At 41.9% G+C, this 23119-nt stretch overlaps 1 protein-coding gene across 1 annotated transcript in view; it reads right to left on the reverse strand.

Annotated features, from left to right (window-relative positions):
- The window catches only part of NRG3 (neuregulin 3), a 332377-nt gene extending 314377 nt beyond the window's left edge, over positions 1-18000 (reverse strand). Inside the window, exon 1 of the mRNA XM_058810699.1 lies at positions 17298-18000. Coding sequence (XP_058666682.1) covers positions 17298-18000 — 703 coding nt within the window. The remainder of the gene's footprint in view (positions 1-17297) is intronic.
- Positions 18001-23119: the final 5119 nt, after the last annotated feature.

Genomic DNA, 23119 nt, shown 5'->3' on the forward strand with positions numbered 1-23119 from the left:
AAATAACATTTTTTGTCTATAAAAGACAATTGAGGATGAAGGTTGCACAGTAAAAATACATAAGTGGACATACAGATTGATTGGCAAAAATAATTTTTCAACACACAACATTATAGACCCAAGCTTATCAAATTAACATTTTACCAGCATTCTGCATTTTCAGAGACCATTTTGGGGCAAATTCATTAAGTTCTGAAATATGATTACTTTGTTAAGGAAGTTTTGAAGAGAGTATACGAAAGGTTAAAATGTCACAGAATTCTTCACAAATCTGAAAAAAACTTTTATTTAAGTTGTGTCTACTATTTGGTGAAGTACCTCAAGAACTAAAGATAGGCACGGGTTTCTAATAAAGAAAAGGAATGGAGACTAAATCCAGGTAACATTTTTTGGCAGTGATAGGAGAACAGGGCTCTGGGATAGATGCAACAGAAATCACTGAATCCTCTCATGGATGTACAGCAGGAGTTTTACTGCGTGTGACCTCTGGAAAAACAAATGCACTCATCCATAGAGGAATATGCAACTGCAAATTGAAAAGGATCTCAGTATCATCATGAACAGAGTATGGTGCTACCTAACATACAATAAGATGTTCCATTTTTCAAACAGTAATAGCTATATTCTCCTTTTAAATACAATATTGTTCTACCTTCTCCTGAATGTTAAGAAATAGTAAGAAAATGCAGAAGGCTTTTTCTTTCAAATGGCTTTATTCTTCATTTAATTACCTGCTCAGGGGAATAAAGCCACTACAAATTAACTGATCAAAATAAAGCTTAGTTATCTAGGGAACAAAGGCAACCTACTGTATTTCTTAAAGCTCTTTCACAGTGCATTTAAATATTTATTTGAATAATAATTTCTGGAAATATGCAATAACATCAAATTCAGAGGCAGAAATCTCAAAAATGTGCGAAATCATAAAAAGAAATACTCTGGGAAGTTTAAACTATTCTTGAGGAAGCAGAAGAGACCCATAAAGCCCAGACCACGTATTTTTAACTGAAAAATGGACATCTTCTAAGATCATGGTATAGTGAAGACATCTGTCAGTCAGAATACACGTTCCCTCCACCCAAATTTATTATTCTGTTAGAATTTCAAAGTACCAGATAATGATCTAAAGTGAAGAGAAGCAATTTAAAAAAACAGCTCCATAACTGTAAAAAAAATACAATCTTTTCCTTGGTTGAAAACAGAGAGCTGTACCCACAAACTTCCCAAGTGAGAGTGTAGTGGTGTGTATGCGCCAAAGGAGCTACAGATAACCAAGGAGCAGGAGAATTAAAGAGAATCAAGGACAGACCCATCTGTTGAGGACAGGACAGCATGGTTTAAACTCTGGCATGTCTGGGGCCCACATCAGACAAATCCAGCAGCTGTAAACCCCATGTACTGTAAAGGAAAGGAAGCACAGAAGTGGCAGAACACAGGAAACCACATCAGAGCATCATTGGCATTCACTCCAAATGAAGATCTTGAAGGGAAAAACCACCAGGAAACTGATTCTTCATCAGCCTGTTCTGACTGCTCCCCAGCCAACAAAATGTTGTTTATTTGGAGCCACAGCTCTCCTGTGGTCATGGTCAGGCACAAGTGAACTGGAAAGAACCACAAAGGAGAAGAACTCGCTTCTTGGAAGGGCTACATTTGTGACTACACAAATTCATCTCCTTAGCACCCTGCACGGCTTAGGAAAATGCCACATTTAGGCAGAATGGCCATGCCAAGAATGCAAATTAAGGAATTGCAAGATAGAATTAGGAACATATATCAGTATCACTATAAGAAAATACAAATTTCTAGGAATGATTTTCAAATATTTTATTCCCATGTGTAACAGAAAATACACTCTTGTTGTGTGAGATTATTTACAAATTAGTCACTTAAATGCAGTGACCATGGGAAAACTCTGTCAGACAGGAATTTGAACATTGCTAAAGGAGAAACAAGTTTTCAAACTCTTCCTGACAAAATCAGGAAAGACTCAGGAGAGAGTGGATAACTTGACAACTTTCTACCTGATTGATGCAAGCAAATACAGAAAATTCTACTCCACTGTGGCCACTTAAAAGATCACAGAACACAGTAAATGGGAAAATGTGATTGTATTCTTGTAGTCTATTATTTTGTTGTTTCTAGCAGCAACACCTGCTTCTTGGAACAGCAGGAAAAGGATATCAGGCAATCAGTTTTGACTCAGTTCTCACAGAAAAACAGAAGCTAATTCAAAAGATGAGAGTATGATGCAGCTCAGTTATGACAGAAAAGAGGGGATGACAAGAAAAATCACAGCCATTTCAAAAACAGGCAAAGCTTTTGAAAATATTTAGGAAGTTGGAAAAAAAAAAAAGGAAGGAAATTAAATGGAAGTGAAAAGTCTAAGAATGTAAAATATAAGCACTTCAAATAAGATTGTAATATAACAGGGAGGGAATGGAGTTCTTCCTCTCTCTGAAAGCAAGAGAACACTACAGGGGAAGACAGCAAGTTAGATGACAACACATCCTTTCTAAAATAAAATCTATCCTGAGCAAATGATTCAGAAAACCAAGAGAATTTTAAAAGCTATTAGGTAAAGGCAATAAATAAAGCGTTTAAGTGTATCAGTAACAGGAAGCCTAGGAAAGAATCAGATGTTCTACTAAAAGATCAGGCATCAATTATGGATACTGCAGATAAATTACTACAATGCATTGATCTTTACTGCAGAATATGATGGAGAAACATCTCCTACAAACTTTATATTTCCAGGAGGAACCACTTACAGAGAAAATGAAGTACTTATATAAAAGAAGCATCATGGAAAGATTCTAGAAGATTACTTTCTAAAGCTCATTGCAAATTCAAGAGCACTTGCCAAAAAATAAGATATAATCTGAAAAAAACCCCAAAGCCATAACAAATGAATAATCAGAAAGAGATGTGAAACTATGCCTCTGACTCTCACAAAGGTGAGCCAAAATATCCCAAATATTTCTCTCTCTAAAGAGTTTAGTAAGATTTTCTTATAGTAGAAAAGATCCATAAGAACTAAGCAAGTTATGAATACAATCAAGTTATTATCTGCTTAATAGAAAACAAATATCAAATTTGTATTTTGCAGTTGCCTATATCATTTCTTCCATCCTAATCAGCAAGTGGCAGAGAAATGAAAACTGAGGAGAGACATCTGGAACTTGTCAAGAAACAAACAGAACACAATGCCATCACTGGACTTCCACAGGAACTTCAAAAGACATTCTAAATTCAGGATTATTTTCTTATTACATGGAATTTTAAAAGACATGGCTGCCCTTCATAATAACTTTTTTTTTTTTAAAAAACAGCATTTTGGATTAAATAATACTAAAAGGATATAAGAATGATGTGAGCACCCTTAAGGTGCACACAGCCTTTTGGGGAGAATTCCCTGTCCATTGAGACACATGAGAGCCTTTCAGCAAGGCTCCAGAGTGGAGGGACACAGCACACTCAGGCGATGAGGATGATGACAGTAAAATGTTCATTCAACACAGACTGCAGAGGCAGCACAAAACAACAGGCCCAACTGGCTAAGAAATCTTTTTGTTTGGGAAATTGAAAAGATGTGCTGAAATATCCCACCACGTTTGGAGTTCTTTCTCTAGTCCATATGAATTCTTTCTCTTTGGCAGTACCACCCATTCCAGGAGAATCCCTGGGAGAATCCCTCAGGCTCCTGGGCCAAAGAGCACCACAGGAAGCGTTCCCAGACTGTCTCACCTGATGGTGGGCACAGCCCATCATCCTGGGGCAATTTCCTCCTTAGCTCTTCAATAATTCACTTGCTGGCAGGAGCCTTATCATAATAAATTGGGCCTAAGAGAAAGCACACTAAATAGTCACAATACAAACAGTTCCAATGGCTTTTCCGATCTCCTGAGCTTCCAAATCTGTCTCTCTCACTTCCTCTCAGCACAAGACCTCTGCTCCTACCTCTACTGTCCTGCTTGCTGGGTATTTCTGGAAGAATCAGCCCAGAAAACTGAAAAGGGCATTCACCACTTCACTGCTTCAATAAAGCACAGTAGCACAGCAAACATTAAAAAAATGAAATTACAAAAGACAGCTACTGCTAGGTTTATTATAGACATACCCTCTGAATAACACATCACTTGGGAATAGCTGCTACATGTCTCTCTTTAAAAGGTTCTAGAGAACCCACCAATGAAACTTCTACTTAGTTATAAAGGCTTATGCTTTGAGAAGCTAAGATTTGAAAAACAAATACAGCAGAATATTTTAGATTTCGCACCTATTTCAAGTTGAAGCCCAACCCTACAGGTAATTTTTAAGATGTGCAGTTTGAAATCCTCCTTTGATCACAACCTGATTTCACGTAAAAGTTCCAAATATACCATGTGTTGTCTGTAAAAGTTCCAAATATACCATGTGTTGTCTGTTTTACAAAACTATCTAAAGTTGTAGAAATCACCCTTTCTGCGATCCCCTCCCCAGTGACCATCCACACAGTCCCACAATCAACTGCTCAGCTCTATGGGAAGTCAGGCATTTGCTAAAGTTGCCCATGATTTACAGAAAGAGTACCTGGAACTTTGGAGAGCTCTATTTATTTTTGGGGTTTTTTTTTGGTTTTTTTTTTTTTTTTTTTTTTTTGCACAACAAGACTGACATAACCACTGAGAGTCATGCAAAATATAAAACATAAAAACATTGACAAAACCCTTCTACACAAATTCAGTACAAGGGCCAGGCACAACTGCTCCAGACCGGCAGAGTTTCAGTGCGTCCCACCTCAGTTCGTTTGCAGGCTTCAGGAGGAGGAAACCTGTAGGAAACCCCAGGAGTGCCTGGGAGCAGACATCCCACCTTGTGGGGCACACACTGAATCCTCTGGTCATAGCCAGGACGCCAACCTCATTGTTAATATCACAGTTAATACTCTGTTGTTACACCTCCTTGTTTCCAATCCATTTCATTATCCTATTTGCAACTGAAATATTCCCAGCTCTCCCTTCCAAACACCAGATTGTGCCACTTAATGGCAATTAAATGCCCTCAAGGCATTAAAAAGGCTATTATCAAAACATGTTTTTCAAGCACCAGTGTAAATCATTTCATACAGGCTTTGAAATTCATAATGAGTGAGCCTTCAATGAGAACGTGCGTGTTGGGGTTGTACATCTAGGTGTTAAAACAACATTTATCATCAGTAATAACTCGTGAAATGAAACCTTTCTCTAAAATACTCAGTACGTGAACATTTTAAGATGTTAACCAGTTTCTGGCCCACCACTAGTAAGTTCCTCTGCTACAGACATTAGTTTTAAACCCCAAACCTCAGAGCAGGAAAAATAAACAAACAAAACACTTAGCAAGATTACATATTTACACTTGAAACCCAAGCATATCAGTTCAAGTTATGAAAAACATTTCAGCTAATTGAAGAAACAACAAACATCTCAAACTTTGTTGACACTGGTATCTCACCACTGGAAGGAGGTCAAAAGAGACACAGTAAAAAAATATTTGCCAATTTTTCTCCAGTTGAGTTGGTTGATTTATTACAATAACTCTCCCATAAAACTTGTCCATTCTCCATCTCAGATTCCCTCTAATAAATGCATTTTTATTGTTAGATTTTTTTTAAGAGATCAGCATAGTTACACTTCATAAAAGTCAGCTATGAGCAAATGGAGAACAACAGACTAGGCTAAGCAAGTCACTCCTTTGTAACTGTTTATTTTAAATGTTAGCTAGAGCCCACTTTTTCTCACTTATCTCATTGGGTTTGGATTTGGATTAGGATCCCACCTACTCAGAGAGCATTTTGACTCTATCTATAGAAGACTACACCATACTGAAAGTGTTTCTTCCTTTTGATGTGAGATATGGTAACAATAACACTTTGGTCCTAAAATATAACAAGACAGTAATATAAAACATAGTAGTTACTAAAATTCCCAGTGACAAGTGATTATAAAGTTAAGCTAAAAAGATTTAAATGGAGTTGTCACAATGGCAGGCTTCGGCCTAATGAGTGTCCCAAATTCAGACCTGATTCCACTCACTGCAGGACAAAAATAAAGAATTACTAACTCGACTAAGTGGCTTGCTAGGGTGTCTCACAGACAGCCCTGCCCTCCTGTAGATACAGCCCTGCCATCTGGGGACAGATCCTGGCTATATTTGGAAATACATTTTTAAATTACCCAAAAAAAATTAGATGCTTCTGTCCCTTCCTCTTTAGTACTTAAGTCCAACAGATTTCACTGTCAGAGAATTATTGGAAATTATCAGACACTCAAGCAAAAGAACAACCAAGGACATCAGATACTTTCTGAAATTTGAAGCAAGACATATTACTTTCTTCTTTTTTGGATATTCATTAATACACACCTTACTTCCCGTCTGTACCTCTTCACCATGTCTTTATTTCACAAATAAGAAAAGCTGAGCTTGAAGGAAAGGAAGGGACAACTCCTGGCCTCCTGAGTTTCAGCAACCAAGTCTCAGATCTTTTACTGTCACTGAGGTTTTAACAACTTTTTGGATGAGCAGCAGGCAAGCTAGATAAACCAGTGAGAAGAAGCCATCCCTGCTAAAGGCACTTTTTTCCTGGTGGAAGGGGGAAGTGAGGGTGATTTTGGCCGAGCTGCAGCAGCAGAGGGCAGAGCCCAGGGCAGGCAGGGCAGCGTGGCTCATCCACACCTGGCACTGCCCGCAGGGAAGGACCTGCACCCACACACCCAAGGGACTGCTGCTTCTGCACCCACTGGGGACAGCCACTGAGCTCTGGAAAGCAAGAAATCACTGCACACAGACATGCTGGGGGATCTCTGCTGTTAGCTTTGGGATTTGGGGTATTTTAATCAGCTTCCTTGCTGTAACAACTGAAATTGCGTATCACATATACTTCATTTAATATCCTCCTGATTTCCTTTATTTATGTTTTGATCATCCCAACCTCTTTGTAGGCTGAGTTGAACTGAACTTAGAAGAAATTCATTATGTTTGGACTCTAAACTCCTCTCTATGAAAAGTTCTCATGTAAAACATTCAATCTAGTACCTGACTGTGGTGTACCCTGCTTCTCGCTGTGATTCTTACAGAACTGCTGACCTCCACCTCCCACTGAACATTCAGTTACACATGAGCTCCTCAGATTCCAATTCTGTTCCACAAAAATACAGGAAATTTGTTGTTAAGTAGTATTTGTTAGGAAAAAAGTCCAAGAGTCTATGCTTTCATATAGACTGCATTCACAAACAGGATTAAAAATGTGAAAAAAATATTAAGAGAGTGTTACAATTTTTAGGGGTGATTGAAAAATAATCTCTAATTAAATAATACAAATGTAATGTGTCTAATTAATTAGATATAATCTTACAGTATCTTCTTAAAAGCATTTTGAAAAAAAATAAGCTCCCTAATAAACTCACACTGCTTTTAAGCAGCCAAAATTCTCAGTGTGCAAATAAAACATCTCAGAAGCATCATTAATCTTTTGATCACCTAACATACCTCATCCTCACTGTAGGACTCTACCTACCATCATCTCTTTAGTAAGGCATTTTATTGCTATGCCTGTTCAACATGCTTTATTTTCTATAGGTACATCACTGACCACTCAAGTGTTCAGTTAAAATCAAGGCTAAATGTATTTTAATCATTGTACAATTTAAATAAATACATCACTGACCACTCAAGTGTTCAGTTAAAATCAAGGCTAAATGTATTTTAATCATTGTAAAATTTAAATAAATATGTGTTCATGGTTCCAAATTACGAAGTGCAAACAAACCAGGAATGAGGAGCTCAGTAGCTCCTCAATCTGTGTGTGTTCAGTTCACATTTATAGATCCACCTTAGAGCAGCAAAGCTGTGGCTGGCTACAAACCCCCTGCATCTGCCAAGGTGACAGAGGACAGCTCTCCAAATGTATGCAAACACAAGGTGCAATCAAGCCTTGTAGCGCACCAAAATACTGGAACCCAGTAAGTGCAAGTGATCTTTTCAGCCACCTATAAAATAACAATTATGGTATCAAACACTTCTCCTCTTAAACATATCCCACACTAGCATTGCAGCTTCACATGTTCAGCTTAAACCCAGCCATCCAAGAACTAAAACCTGAGAGAATTTCCCATTGCAGGCAGATACTTCTAAAGCCAATTTCTAATATTAAGTTACCACTCATGCTTTCCATTTACATCCAAGTAGGGCTCTGTGAAGAACATGCTCCAGATATGGAAAGGCATCAGGAGCACTTCCTTCCCTCGGTGTGTTTGCAGGGCAGCTCATGGTGACAGGGACAAGGCAGAGGTTGTGCATCCCCAGCTCAGGCAGCCTGGACACAGCTCAGCCTGTCACCTCTGCTGCCCACACACCCCCCTTCTTCTGTGAGGCAAGGTGACAGCAAATGTTCACCCTCCCAGTAAAAATGGACTCAGATATCCTGGGGATGCTGCATTTTCTGTGCCGGTTTTATGATGATGCACATCAAGGTCCTCACAGCTCAGAAGTATAATTTATAAATTGACAGTAAGCAAATACACTTCATACTTGTACTGTCTTTTATACTTAAAAGACAGTATAATTTATAAATTGTTCTGATTTCCAATCTGTATTTTTCTGACCAGCATTTTTTAAGGATGAAAACAAATTACAACCAACGTTATTACACTGAGATACAGCTTATAAATAAGCAGCTGATGCTGTGAAATGTGTGGTATGCTCTATTATAAGAAATAATAAAATAAAGATTGAAATCTAAAAGCAAAAGAAACACAATCTGCTTAAGGAAAAATTCAATGCTGTATCTATTTGTGCATTACTTTAAGCTTTCTAGTTATTACAAAAAAATCCCAAAAAAAAAAAAAAAAAAAAAAAAAAAAAAACCTGCAAGGGGATTGAACTTTTAGCACTATGACCATTATGTATCTGGGCCAGAATTCAGGCTAAAGACTAATGTGGTTTAGCTACTTATGAAATAATTACAAAAGCACCTCTACCCTTCTAAATCAGGAGAACGGACACTCATCAGAATAATCTCCTCAGTAAAGTTCCTAAACCCACTGCCCACTGAACCCTGGAAGGAAAATCACCACACCACAGTTCAGTGCAGCTTACCTCTGGGTTTCCAACAAAACCCCTGCTTCTCTTTTGTGAATTCATTCACAGATTGAGCAAGAAAATTAATTTTCTCTCCATACAACAATACTCTTAAAAAAAACCCCCCCAAAAAAAAAAAACAACTAACAAAGCAAGCCCTTTGGAAGACAATTACTGGATTGTTTTTAGCAAGTATTATACAATCAATTCCTGGTCAAAGCTTCTGAGATAGCTCAGTACTACTTTAATGACAACCCACTCAGCACTTGTACTGTAATTCACCAGGGGAGAGAAAACAAAGATTCCCCACATTTTTTTTAAATATTCAATGGTATTACTCAGCCACTTAGCTACAGCTCTGAGGCACCCTGAGCACACTGCTGGAAATGCTATTTTCCTACGCACTGAACTGGGAGATAGAAGTAACCATCAGCCTTGCACAACACAGCACAGTTTTCTAGGTTAGCAACACTTTTCAGTGCAACATTCTTGGTTTTGTTGAAATCTTGATTACATTCAGAAGCAGCACAGCAAATTCAGGCTGAACATCTTCAACCTTCCTTGTCAACCACTTGTCACTGCAGTAAAAGCACACCACCAGCACCCTTCCAGGAGAATAACACACCCTATCTCCATCCCTGCCTTACAAGTTCTGACATCAGTGAGAGTTCTCAGCTCTGGAAAAGAGGCTATTTGCTACTAATACTAATTTATTGGTTTGCTAGTGCACAGTGCTATAGCCCCTCTATCTGGTAACAGCCAGCAATCAAGGCTCAGTTCTTGCTGAACTAGAATCTTGAATTTTTACAGGAATGACACTGTGAAAGGAACAATGTAAAGTTTATTGCATATTTTGGTTTCAGAAAATAATAAATATTAAAATATCTAAAATATCTTGCCATCCCTAAAATTTTAGAAAGCATTTTCTATCTATAAGCTTCATGAAAAAGTCAGTTTTGGCATTGAAGCTAAGAACATAATACAGAGAAAAACAACAAAACCAGAGATTTTCTCAAGAATAATGAAAAACAAAAATCAGGAAAAGAAATAGTTTAAAAGTGATGTATAAAAAATGACACATGACCCACGTGTCTTGTCACAGTCTACAGCTAAGCAACTGCAGTGCTCCAGAACACAAAGATTTTACTACAGAACTCATTTCAGGCAAAGGGTAAACAGGATAATGATATATTTTTCAAGGCAGTGCTAAGAACACACACACACACACAAAGAAAATGTTCTAATGGAAACTCGGTTCTAATAAGCATATTTAAATAACATTGGCAGTTTTTAAAAAGCTGATTTACATTTACTCACACAGGCATGTTTTGTAAGCACTCACACTGCAATCTAAGACAGACGAACACATTTAATCACACAGATGTTCACATAAATTGGCCCTGATTCTGCAGATCCACAGTTCCACAAAACACAAGATGCATCACTAGCACACCCTAAACTGGGCCTATAATGTTTGCAAAACTTGGCCATACAGCAATCTCCTCATAAAAAATGAAAGACTATAAACGACTTTGTTCAGCACAACATCTACACAAAATACTATCAGGATATTTATTCCTCAATGCTTTAATATAAGAGTTCCACCATGCCTCTGTGAAAGGTCTGAATTTTCATACAAGCTAAAATACTGGTTTCTATGAAGAGCACCTGCCACGTTGCACTGCTAATGTGCATCTTTCCTGTCAGAGGAAAATACAAGTGGCAGGTGTGGATGGGACATAACTGTAGAATTGCCAAGAGATTATTTCAAATTTTAAAACAAAAAAAGAAAAGCCATAAACCCAAAGACAAACAAACAAAAAGACGTTAAAGTAACAAGAAGAGATTTTGTAGGTTTCTGGGTTGATTTTGCAGGGGCCAAAGCAGAATTCAGGTAATCCAAACCAAAGCTTCAGTTTATCTTTTTACCCAGTTATATTTTTATAGGACACTGAGCCTTTTCAATACTACCTGTGCTTTCCTCAAATGTTTAACTCCTGCAAAAATAAATAAAATCTCTCTGAGGAAAAAATGTAAATCAATTTGGACTTAAAAATTGGTTGCTCAACATGATAGGAAGAGAATTACCTTTGAAGCTGAATAGCTTATCTCCTACAGTCAGCAGTCAACATATCACAGCAAAAAAAAAATTTTAAAATAAAGGAATCGGGAATAATGTGTTTTAAAAAAGACCTGGAAGTCATGGGATCCTCCTATTGAAATGCTACAGGAGAAACACAGCTTTGGAAATCCAAAATACTGGTCTTAGAGGACAGAAAAGACAGAATACTGGAATAATTATTTTATATATTTATTTTAAACATTACTGGGGTAATATTAAGTACATTGAAAAACAGAAGCAACCATTTAAACAGTTCGCAATAATTACTTAGTTAATATATTCTTCTCTGCTAACTCCAAATTTTACCAAGAAGAGTTGATCCAATTAAGCACTTCTTCCATGAAAAGGACATGGAAATTTGTAAGTGCAGTTGCTATTTTAATTTTCCTCGTGGCTGCTTTATTCTGTTTCTTCCTCATGAAGGCATTCTACCAAGGGGCCCCAGAAACCTGTGTGACAAAAAGTAGAAGCCATTTCAAGAAGCACTTGCCCACTTGTGTGCATTTACTTTCTCTGTGCTACCTAGAGGCCACCTGAATGTTTATCCTCTGTCTTGTCCAGGTGTGAAATGCCCTCTCTCCAATGAAATGCACTTTACTGAGTGGAGTGAGATTAGACATGAAGGGGAAGGTTAAAGTAAGAAAGCATGTTTCTGAGCTGTCCACCTTGGAAATTCAGTTAGCCATGAGAAAACACAGTCCTAGTTTTGATCTGAAGCACAGCTGTCCCATTAAATGACACTTCCAACCCTCACCATACTGAAGGAACAGTCCCTAGGAGAAAGAAAACATCTCCATAACACAAAGTATTTCATTGTTTCTCCTGTGTTTTGTCTACTCTTGTAATGCAAAATAATAATAAAAAAGTACTTGTGCTTAATAGTAACAGATACTACAAACCCCTTCCATGCAGCAGAACTGAAAGAGACTTCCACATTTAAACTTCAGCTTGGCACTCAGTCTAACCAGCTCCAATGAAACCTCTGGGTTTCTCTTGTGAACTGCACTGACTGGACAAGCACCAGGACCAAAGCAGCCAAAGGCTGATCCTGGGGTTACTACAGGCTTTGAGATCCCGATCCTCCTCCAAAACTGGGCAAATGCACAAATCCATGCTTGTATTGAGCGTCTGCACACACACATGCACAGTACTGCAAACTTGCTCAAACACAGAGAAGCTCAAAAAGAAACCTACCAGGCTGAGAGACAAACAAGCCTCTGCTTTTAACGAATTTATTTATATATGCTTGTGACCAAGCCATCCCACATGATTTTACTAGGCACTTCTCCTTGTGCAGCTTGTTTACAAAACAATCACAGGAGAAATCAACAAAACCAAACACTGGGAGTTTCAGGTACTTCCTGAAAACCATATGGGCTACAAAACTGAAAGTCAAGGCCAAATCCACAGCAATCCATGTGTTTACTGGGCTTTGCCTTCAAAGCAGTGAGTCATTTATAAATGCACTGTGCAACACTAGACACAATTCTGTAGAGACAGGTCTTTTGCTTTAATTTTTAATTTCCATTTTCTGTGGGTTTAGATAAACCATGAACATTACTTTAGCATAATCCTTTGCAATGAATCAATACACTAATTTAATAATGGTATTCTGTTGTCAACATATATCACATAATGTCCTTGTATAGATGCAAAAAAAAAAAAGCCAAATAAAATTCAAGGCTTTGCTTTCACCAGTGATCACAGGTTAAATCAATGTAATGACAAACTCTACAGTCCCCAGAAGAATTTCCTTCAGGGTTAAAAATCAGCATGGAATAATTTCAGCCATATCCCTCCCACTCATCATGCCAGTTCTGTGCAAGCTCTTCTAGGTCATAGGATCCCAACAATTACTTTAATGAAGGGAAGAGAGAAGAAATATATCTGAATAGAATCAATGTACATATCTGAGTGGTCTTATTTAAATATTCCACTTCTTTATGAATTCAATGATAGCTGCTCTAGCCCCTAACTATAAAGAAGATTAAAAATCGAAAACAGAATTAAGTCCGGTATCCTCTAACTTAATTGAAACAAATGAAGCACGTTATAGCTGAGAAATAAAATATATTACAATAACTTTTACTTCAATGATGTGGTTGCACATCTGTGTTTGTTATTTTTACCTTGATAATAGCCTTCCGATCAACATGTATCTAAAACAGGAAACACACATCTAATCATCTCTGTGATACTGACCAAAGGTATGTGAATAGAAAATAAGTGAGAATGAAGAAGAAACAAATGCTCTTAAAACCCCCAGTTGTTTGTCTCAGTATTCTTTTTCCAACTCAACAGCTTTTGAAGCATTTAGAATCGGTAGATAACTGGCACATTAATCTCAGTTAATGCCAAAGGCACGTGCTCTGCAGTCACGTGCACTCCCCTCGATTCAATGACAGCTCACACTCGTCATGCCAAGCGTTCACAATCCATGTCATTTGCTGGCAGAAAGCTCCAGAGCTCTGGGAAGAGTAGGTCTGGTTTTACTACGGTTTGGCACCTCCCACAACACCCTCCAGTTGGTGAAAACCCCGCAGTTCCATCTAAGTGTCATCCTTAATGCAAAAAAGATATTTGAGTCAGTGCAAAATAAAACAAACAGCTTTTACCAAAATGTCAGTGCTGGTAGCAGTGCATCTGCCAGATGCTTGTTACTTGAACCCATGCTGTGCATAACAATCAGAGATATGACGAGGATAAACGACTGGACCAGAAAATCTTTAGCAGGAAATCAAAGTATACTCAGACTATCAAAAAAAAAAAAAAGGGTTGCAATTGGACTTCACAAGATATATTGATTAAGTGTTCTGTAACGTCTCTTTTCTTGGCTACTATGCATTAGTTGAGCCCCACCTGCCTGACCTCAGTTCTCTGCATTAGTCTTTGGTCATATGAACACAAGAGAAACCACAGTGCTATTTCATAGCTGAATTCACACAGGAATTCTTTTAAGTACAGTATCTCAATTCGAGGATAATAACATTACTGAAGAACCCAGAATACCATGAAAAATGCATATTGGAAAAATCAGGGCATGACTCTTTTGAAATGAAACCAATGGCTTGATAAAAATAAAACCTCACTAGCATGTTCCAGGCTGTTGGTTGATTTTTCTTGATCCACAGGCTGGACTATCCTTCTAAATTAGTGATTGACTTTTACACTGAGCACTGGATGAAGAGGCTTAGGCTGAAAAGGCATGGTTCATACGTGATCATGGAAAACACACACAGGCACAAGATACAGAGAGACAGATTTGATGAGTAAGTGGCTTTTGCTTAGTCAGAACCTGAAGGATCTTCATCAAGAACTTTCAAAACAGCTAACAGATAGCTTGACTTTGAGTGAAACACAACCAAGAATTATTGTCATTATGCACACCCACAAAAAAAGAGAGATTTCACAACATCTCCTCAGATGAATACACACACAGAGAAAAGGCTTTACCAACACTTATTCAGGTGGGCAATCATCTGGCTTTCTGGAGAAATAACTCCTGTTTTGCCTCCTATTTTCCTAAGTCCTGCTTTGAGCCCATTTTAACATGTTTAGACAATTAAATAAACTACAACACAAACCAGTATAAATAAAGATAGCTGCTTCTTTTCTTAAAAGCTGTGAAATGTTAAATAACCTATGACTCCCACCCATATATGTGCCTTGCCAAGCCAGAGGATGACACAAGGGCATGCACTATTTTGCAGGATGGGGCATGAGATTTATCATGTCAGATTTGTATTCACAAGGTACAACAGGATCCATGACTTTCATTTCAATAGCAGCTGGAACAACGGGCACAGAAGGAACACGCAGCTCATCCTGGGAAATTAGGATGAATTTGTTTAAAAAAAAAAAAAAATCCCTTTCTTACTGAGAGCTGTTAGTGGCAGACACAGATACTTGCTTTGGGGTCACACCATGTCAGCAGTTCATAGCACAAAGACTGCATTTCTCCCTCCTCTCCCCTCAGTGCATACTGCAGCCTCAAAGAATTTCACATGTATCCGTAGAGATGCTCATATGTATCAGGAGAGTACAGCTGTAGGCTTTAAAAAATGTCCATATGCCCTAAAAATTCAAATCCTTTTTTATGTAATCTATTTAATCTTCCATTAATGATAATCTCTGCTATCAATGTGCCCAAACAGGGTCAATTTCTGCTGGATTTGCACTTCCAGCATTTCCATCCTATAACTGAGCTACATTTAGTGAAGGGAAACACCCTGCTGTAAAAGGTATTAGCAGCCTCCCTAAAACAAAAAATAGTTAGGAAGCTCTGCAACTGCCAGGAACATCTCAAGATTGTGGTTTTTATTCTTCCTTTGTGTGTCTTGCATAGAGGAGAGTCCTGCCAGCTGAACATTATTTATTCATCAGGACATTCCTGCCTTCTATACCTTGTAAGGAGACAGCCTAGAGGGGCGGAAATTGCTGTGGATTTCTCTTACATACCCAACGAGACAGAAAGGGAAGAAAGGAAGAGATTGCAAGGGAGCGTTTAGACCCCGACAGATCCCACCTGGCAAGCCCAGGCAGATACACACACACACACATACACACACATCACAGCAGTCTGAAGAACCATGCAGCATTTCTGGCTTCATTTACTGCTTTGTTTTTTAACAAGTGCCCCTGTACAGCTCCCCATACCTGAGTGAAACAGGCTGCGTTGAGCTCCACAAAAGATTTTCCTTCTGGTAACTTCCAACTACCTTAGGTTCTACCTACAGAACGTGCAGGCTTGGACACACCTGTAAGGGCTGCTTCTCCCTCAATTACTGTGGCACACACCGGCAAAACGAGTCATTGCCTCGTAACCTCTTCTGATTTAGTGATAGCTTCATTCGTAATCATTGCCAGCCATCCGCCACCTGCACACCCACCCACCCACACATACACATCCAATTTGCTGTTCTTCTCCCAATTTTGTCAATTCACAAGATCAGCTTGCACTGCCTATCCTCTCTGCTCCAGTGCTTATCAACAAATAGATTTAACAGACAAAATAAAGTTCATATTGCATTCCAACAAAATCCTCCAGCAGAACACCCCTACATTAGCATACACAAGGGGAGCCCTGGGCTGTAAAAGGGGTTCAACCGAACTGATGTTCCCAGCAGCAGCAACTAAGAGTTAATGGAGGACACCCGGCTTTTCACTTCCTCTACTGCATCCAAGAAAGCACAGAATACTATTACACAGTACAATTGAGCATTTCACTAAATAGCATCGCACAGTTCTTTTGGCACGGATTGCATTTGTCCTAAGTAACCTTTATGAGAAGCTGAAAGTTGACGCACCCAGGCCAAATGAATTTTCAGCTTTAGCCCGAATCCTTCCGTTTGTGCTTGGGAGGGTGGGAAGAACCAGCCACCAAGTATCAATCGGAGAACTAGCCCCCTCCTCTGCTTAAAAAAAAAATAGTCGGGTACGGCACCACGGTGCTGTGGCTACACACGGGAGCCGGCAGAGCGCAGGGATGGCTCTGCACATCCTCGGGGAGCCCCGGGCTCCTTCCCGAAGGAGCTGGCCGCGGCTCCTTCAGGAGCGGGGACGGAGAGAGCATCCCTGCGGAACCCGCCCTGCTTTCAAGGGAGACGAGCGTGCGGGAAGCCGAACTCCGTCACCAGCAGAGAAGCACATGCACAGCGCAGCCCGCACCTGCTGAGGACCACTCTCTCCACACTGCCCTTTCGGGGGGGTCATCACTTGTCCCACTCGCTCAGACATCCCCCCAGCATCTCCCAAGTACCTTTCACAGACCAGCACAGAAGGGGAAAGGGGGTCTGCATCCTTCCCAAAACCACAACCGAAAAGCATTCTCCTCAAATGGCTGCTCCTGCCTCAACATCCATCACACAAGCAGGGAACTTGCCGGGGGTAAAAAGGGGGAGCAAGCAGGGAAAGGAGAGAGAAGCGCAAACTTCGGAGCTCTCCGGCTTCCCGCACGGCACGGGAGCGGCACGGCGGACAGCTCCGAGCGCCGCCTCGCCCCGGCCAGCGCCGGGTCCGGACGGGGCGAGGCGCGCAGCGAGCGGCCCGAGGGCGCGGGGCGGCCGGCGACACTTACGGGTTTTGGGGGTCGTGCTGGCCTCCGGCGTGGTGGTGGTCGACTCCTGGAAGGGAGACAGGGTCCAGGACGGCGCCGAGTCGTGGACGTAGATCTTGTAGGAGGAGGTAGCGTGTGCCGCAGTGGGCCAGGCGGGCAGCGGCGGGGTGCTGGGGGCGGCGGGCGGCGGCCGGGCGGCGCGGCCGGCGGTGCCGGTGCCGGGGGGGCCGCTGGCGGGCGGTGCCGTGTGCGGCGGCACGGGGTGCCGGGGCGCGGTGGGCCGCGGGCCGCCCCGCGCAGGGCCGCGGGTGCCGGGGGGCCGCGGGGGAGCCCGGCTCATGGTGGTGAGGCGGGGGCTGACCCGGCTGGGCGGCCGCGGCGTGGCGGCGGCGGTGGTCTCCGCGCCGCGGGGGGGGGCGGTGGGCTTGGAGAGGAAGAAGGGGTCCTGCCCCACGCCCTTGGCGTCCATCAGCTCGGTGGGGACGTACTCCTTGACGGAGCCCACCACGATCCACTTGAGCAGCATGAGGCTGAGCCCCAGCCCGATGAAGCCGATGAAGAGGGGTACCACGCACAGCCACGTCTGCTGCCGGTTCCAGACGATGCAGTCGCTGCAGCGCAGCTCCCGCGGCGGCCCCCCGGCCCCATCCCCGCCTGGGCCCCCCGCCGCAGCCGCCGCCTCCGCCGCCCCGGGCGCCGCGGCACCCGCAGCCCCCTCGCTCATCCTAGGGGCCGTCCGCAGCGCCGCCGCGGCCCCGGGGCATCAGCGCGCCGCGGCTGCCGGCGGCATGCGGCGGAGAGCGGAGGGGAGCGCGGCGCGGTGCGGGCGGGCGGCGGGAGCGCCCCGCTCAGTCGCGCCGCCGGCACGGCATGCCCCGCGCCGCGCCGCCCCGCGCAGCCTCCCGCGGCCGCGGAGTCAGCGGGACGGCCGCGCCATCCGCCGGGCGCCCGACTCTGCTGGAGCTGCTCGCTGCAGCCTCGGCGCTCTTCTTCTTGTCCCTCCGCTAGAAGGTTTTTCTTCTCTTTTCCTTTTTTTTTTTTTTTTTTTTTTTTCCGTGTAATAAGTCGCAGGGATCAGCCTCCTCGGTTAATTTATTTTTTTATCCCAAGCGTGCGGCTCCGGCGACGCGCAGGTACATTCCTTCACATTCACGCACCTTCTCGCCTCTCCTCTCCCCTCGGGGCTCGGGGGATCCTTTCTTTCCGTCTTTCCTTCCTTCCTTCCCTCCCCCGCCCGCTCGGCTCCTGCCTATGCCCGGCCGCGGCGCAGCAGCATCCCTCGGCGGCTCCGCGGGGAGGCGGCGGCGCAGCGCACCCGCCACTCCGCGGCCCCGCGGCCAACCCGCGGCCGGCGCCGGGCCAGGGAGGCCGATCCGCGGGCGGGGCCCGGGGCAGGAGGCACGGCGAGGCACGGCTCCGCGCAGCTCCTCCGCGCCCGCGCTAAGTCCGGCCCGGCATCAAAACTCCGGCGAGGATTCCCGAAAAAAAATAAAAAAAAAAAAAAAAAGAAAAAAATATTGAATAATCCACACACGCGCAAAAAATAAAAATTAAGATGAAACCCTGGAGGGAAGCGGCAATGACCCAGTCGGCAAAAAAATATACGGATCCGGCAAGTAAATGGGCACGCAAAGGCAGCTCCTGCCAAGCTTGCAGCTTGGGCTCGATTGTGTATTCCTCTGGCAGCGCCGCGGAGGCAGGCGAGCGCGCACCGAGCAAGGCGCCTCCCACCAAAGCCTAATGGTGGTTTCTTAATGCGCACAAGATAAATAAATGATCCAGGCAAACCCCTCGGGAGGGGGTATGCTACGGCAAACGGAGCCTAGGAAAGAAAGGCAAGGAAGGGAAAGGGAAAGAAAAGCAAAAGAAGAGCTGCAGGGGCGGGGGTGCGGGGTGGGGGCGAAGCTGCCGAGCCCATCCCGGGGCAGGATCCGGCAGGCTGGGGCTGCAGGCAGCAGAGCCCAGCGGGGCGCGTGTGCCGCGGGGGTGGAGACACCGCCGCCAGCCAGCCGGGGCTCGGGACACGGGCATCCCACCTCGGTGCCACCCCACAGGTATCCACCGGCAGCGTTGTGTTACTCTTGTTTACAATGGGATTCTCTAAAGAAAAACAAACAAAACAACCCACCACACACCTGCAACAAAAGGACACTTCATGCAGCAGCTGGGGAGAAACTGACGGCACAGCACCATACCGAGATTGCCAGACAAGTTCTGGTATCTTAACTACTCTGGCTTATTTGGTCTACGCCAAAGCTGAATTCCCAAGTTCAATGTAGTCAACAATGGGTACTTTCACTTATTGGACTAACATTTCATCAGCTAGGGTGGTCACTGAAGGGTTAACAGCAATGACAATGCTGGCTTGATTCCCATTTTCAAAATTTTAGAGAATTTTATAGAATTATGCATTTACAGATGTTCTTAACCCTTTTTTCTGACCTGTTATCTTATTGGTGTCCTTTTCTGGTATTGATGCATAGGTATCATTTCCTTAGTCATGTATTTCTACAGGATAAGTGAGCGGAAAAGTTGGAAACAATCTGTGAACTGCATTTGTTCTGTGTATAAAGAGACAAATAGAGAAAATAAAATATTGCAACTGAAACATACCTGCTTGATATTTTTCCTCCAGAATGAATGTTAATACCATTTAAAGTATCAATATTACATTAACTAGATATCTAGATTATTGTCACTTGAAGAACTCCCTCTGGAGTTTGGCAGCTCCTCTAAAATAGTTCTCTGCTAACAGATCTGTGAACTGGTTTATCAGGTAAGAGTACTATTTAAACATTTCATAAAATCCCCCCACTTTGGCATTGGAAAACATTAATTTAGGGGTTTCTATTCCTTAAGCGAAGAGAAAAAAGGATTAGGAGAAAGCACTTAGAAAGAACCACAAATGGATGCCAAACAAGGCAAACAAATGAGAAAGATGGGGAAGTCTTGCAAATCCAGGGAATATTTTTCACCGATTTTATGGAAATATGGACCCAGATGCTTTCAGTCGTGAGTGCCTGTCCTACAAAGTTCTCACCTTCCTTGTAAGCTTGGAATACCTTTGTCCTGCTATGTGCTTTGTCTTGCCTTTACAAATGTCCTTCAGCTCCTGCCTCTTCCATAACCATATTGCAGTTCACTAAGCCCAGTATGAATCACTCTGTTTTCATCCTCAAATAATTTGTACGTGCTTCTTGGAAAAACAAAAATGTTTTACAACACTTCCATGACAGAGAGCTTTTATTTTTCTCATGACTACATCCTGAACTCTTTCAGAGTTTCCTGAGTCTCAACTGCACTTCTTCACCCACTAAGATTTTCAAGATATCAGCTCCTAAATTTTGCAGTGGTTCTAATGGAAGACATGAGGATGTGATACCATTAAGTGTAGCCATTTGTTTAATATTGGAAGACTTCCTGTATTATTAGTAAATATTTTTTCAGGCTTATTTTCTTACCATTTCCCATTCTTATTGAGGGTTGACAAACTATTCTTGAAATTGATTATGGAATGCTTTCAATGGACCTTACTTGAGTGAATTACTTAAAACCAGCCATTACCCTGACATGTTAATTAAGTTCCTACCAATGGCTATTAGCTTCTTGAAAAAAATTCTTTGGTCTAAAAATATGAAATGGATCTTGATGCAAGAAGCTTCCCTTAACCTCATAGTAAATGCAAATGTATTTCAAATAGGTTATCCTACAGTTAGAAAAAAAAGAGTCATTCATCTAGACAGACACCTTAACGAAGGCAATGTCTTCCTGTAATAACTTAGTCATGAGTTAAAATGTTATCATGTATACAAAAACACAGTCTATAAATGCTTTTAGGTTATTTCTCTGTCCTTAAAAATTAATATTCAAATCATAATCAGTTTCTCAAATCAGCCCACTCTTGTTAAACTGAATCTGTTCCATGCATTAATTCTAATTTACGTAGGTATTTGGTAGCTCTCACTTGCATTTCTTCCTACTCATTTTGTATCATAGCCCAACTCCTTTACTTTTTCTGGAAATATGTTTATCACGATCAGAAAACAATATGTAGTTTGTTTTTCTTGACTTTTCTTCATAATATGCAAAGAAATCTGTAGTATCTCCTTGAGGACATCTGTGACTGGAGTGGATTAAAATTATTTATCTATGATGGAGTCAGAAGTGGTATTTTCTTAAGGACTGCTGTGACACGTGTAACAGGTACACCATTTATGCAAGTGTCCCTTTGTTTGTCACAGTAGGTATGGCCCAGCTTGGCTTCTCACATGCCTACAGCCATTATTTCAAATAATGAAATGTAATGGGTGAGTTAAGGGAGTTAGATTATTGTTTAACTGTTATCATGGAATCAGAGCTAGAAACCTCAGGATAACTGTCCTTGGAAGAGCCAACAAAAGAAATGGAAATTCAAATTTGGAAAATCTGAACCATGAAACGGAGCTGCATCCATTTCAGCATGTAAACAATATGCATGCATACACACACAGTTAAAAGCCTTTCTTTCCTCCCCAGCTTTACAAAACACTGAAGACATTCCCTGTTATCCCATGTAAGTATTGACTGAAGTTTTGAGCAACAAAACCTCCACAGTTACTTTGCTTTATGGTGTAATCAGCACCTGAGAGCATAACCAGTCTGGAATTTGTGAGTTGCTCCAGCAGCCACCTCACCTGCTGTGTCCTGGTACTTCAGCAGGTGGATGTGGTGAATAAAAGAGAATTTCCCAAAGGATGCCTGAACTGGGGCTGGTTATATAAATAGGTGTTACGCTGCTTCCCAGACTAGGCCATTTGAATATTCTTTACTTAATTCTTCCTCTTAGCTTTCCTCCAGCTCAGCTACATCATACAGATCTCTAGTGGTCAGCTCACAGGCAGGGAAAACCTTGCTTGCTTCTGTCTGAGGTCAGCATGTAGGTGTATTCCCCGTTCCAGGTGAAATGCACAGCCAGCGTTCCATTCTCCGGCGCTCAGAACTGAGTGCTCCTCCCGTGCTGATTGCCAGAACAGCCCTACACCGGACTGACCGAGCTTTACTCAGCCATCCTCAGGGTCCTGTTTGCAATGTGGTACCTAAAATATTGAGTTCTTAATGGGTGTAAGGAGTTCTCCCATCACCCAGGTGCAGCAGGTGAGAAAAGCAGTGCAGAGCTGCACAGCACAGCAGCCACCTGAGATGTGAGCAGCCTGCTGGTTTGCGGTGTCAGTCCCAGACAGGTGTGAGGTGAGTGACACTTCATTTTGGGTTAAGGAAAGGCTGCTCTCCCTCACTGCAATATAAACTCTGAATAACAACTGCATCATTAAATTAATTGGATAAGAGAGACCTATCCTGTCACACGGTGCAAGTGTGTTGGTTCCTCCTCAACAGCTTTCAGCCCTAGGTGACTCAAGTCATGTGTAGCCAAATTGCAAATGCCCAGGCTGCCACTATATATTTAGAATTACACTTGAATATTTAGAATTACACAATGAATACATAAAATTCAAATATTTATCTTGGCATGGTTTGTAATGATGAAATGAAATATTACATTATATTAACAAAAAATCCTACACCCCAAATCCTTCAAAACATGTTTCAGTCAGGAAATAATATTAAAACAAATACTTTCCTTGGAGGAATTCATTGCTGTGTAACTGAAATCCTAAATGCCTGACTCACTTTTCATCAAATCAAATTTTCAATATTCTCTACTTTTAACTGACCATAAATTCTAAGGATTTCAGTGGGATAAATTCTGTTTGGCAAGTACTTTTTAAATTCTGATTTTAGTCGTATTTTATCAGTCCCTTAAGAACACACTTAATAGTGATTTCAGACTGAGAAATATAGGGACT

This window comes from Ammospiza caudacuta, chromosome 9 (genome assembly GCF_027887145.1).
Source record: "Ammospiza caudacuta isolate bAmmCau1 chromosome 9, bAmmCau1.pri, whole genome shotgun sequence".
Classification (NCBI taxonomy): domain Eukaryota; kingdom Metazoa; phylum Chordata; class Aves; order Passeriformes; family Passerellidae; genus Ammospiza; species Ammospiza caudacuta.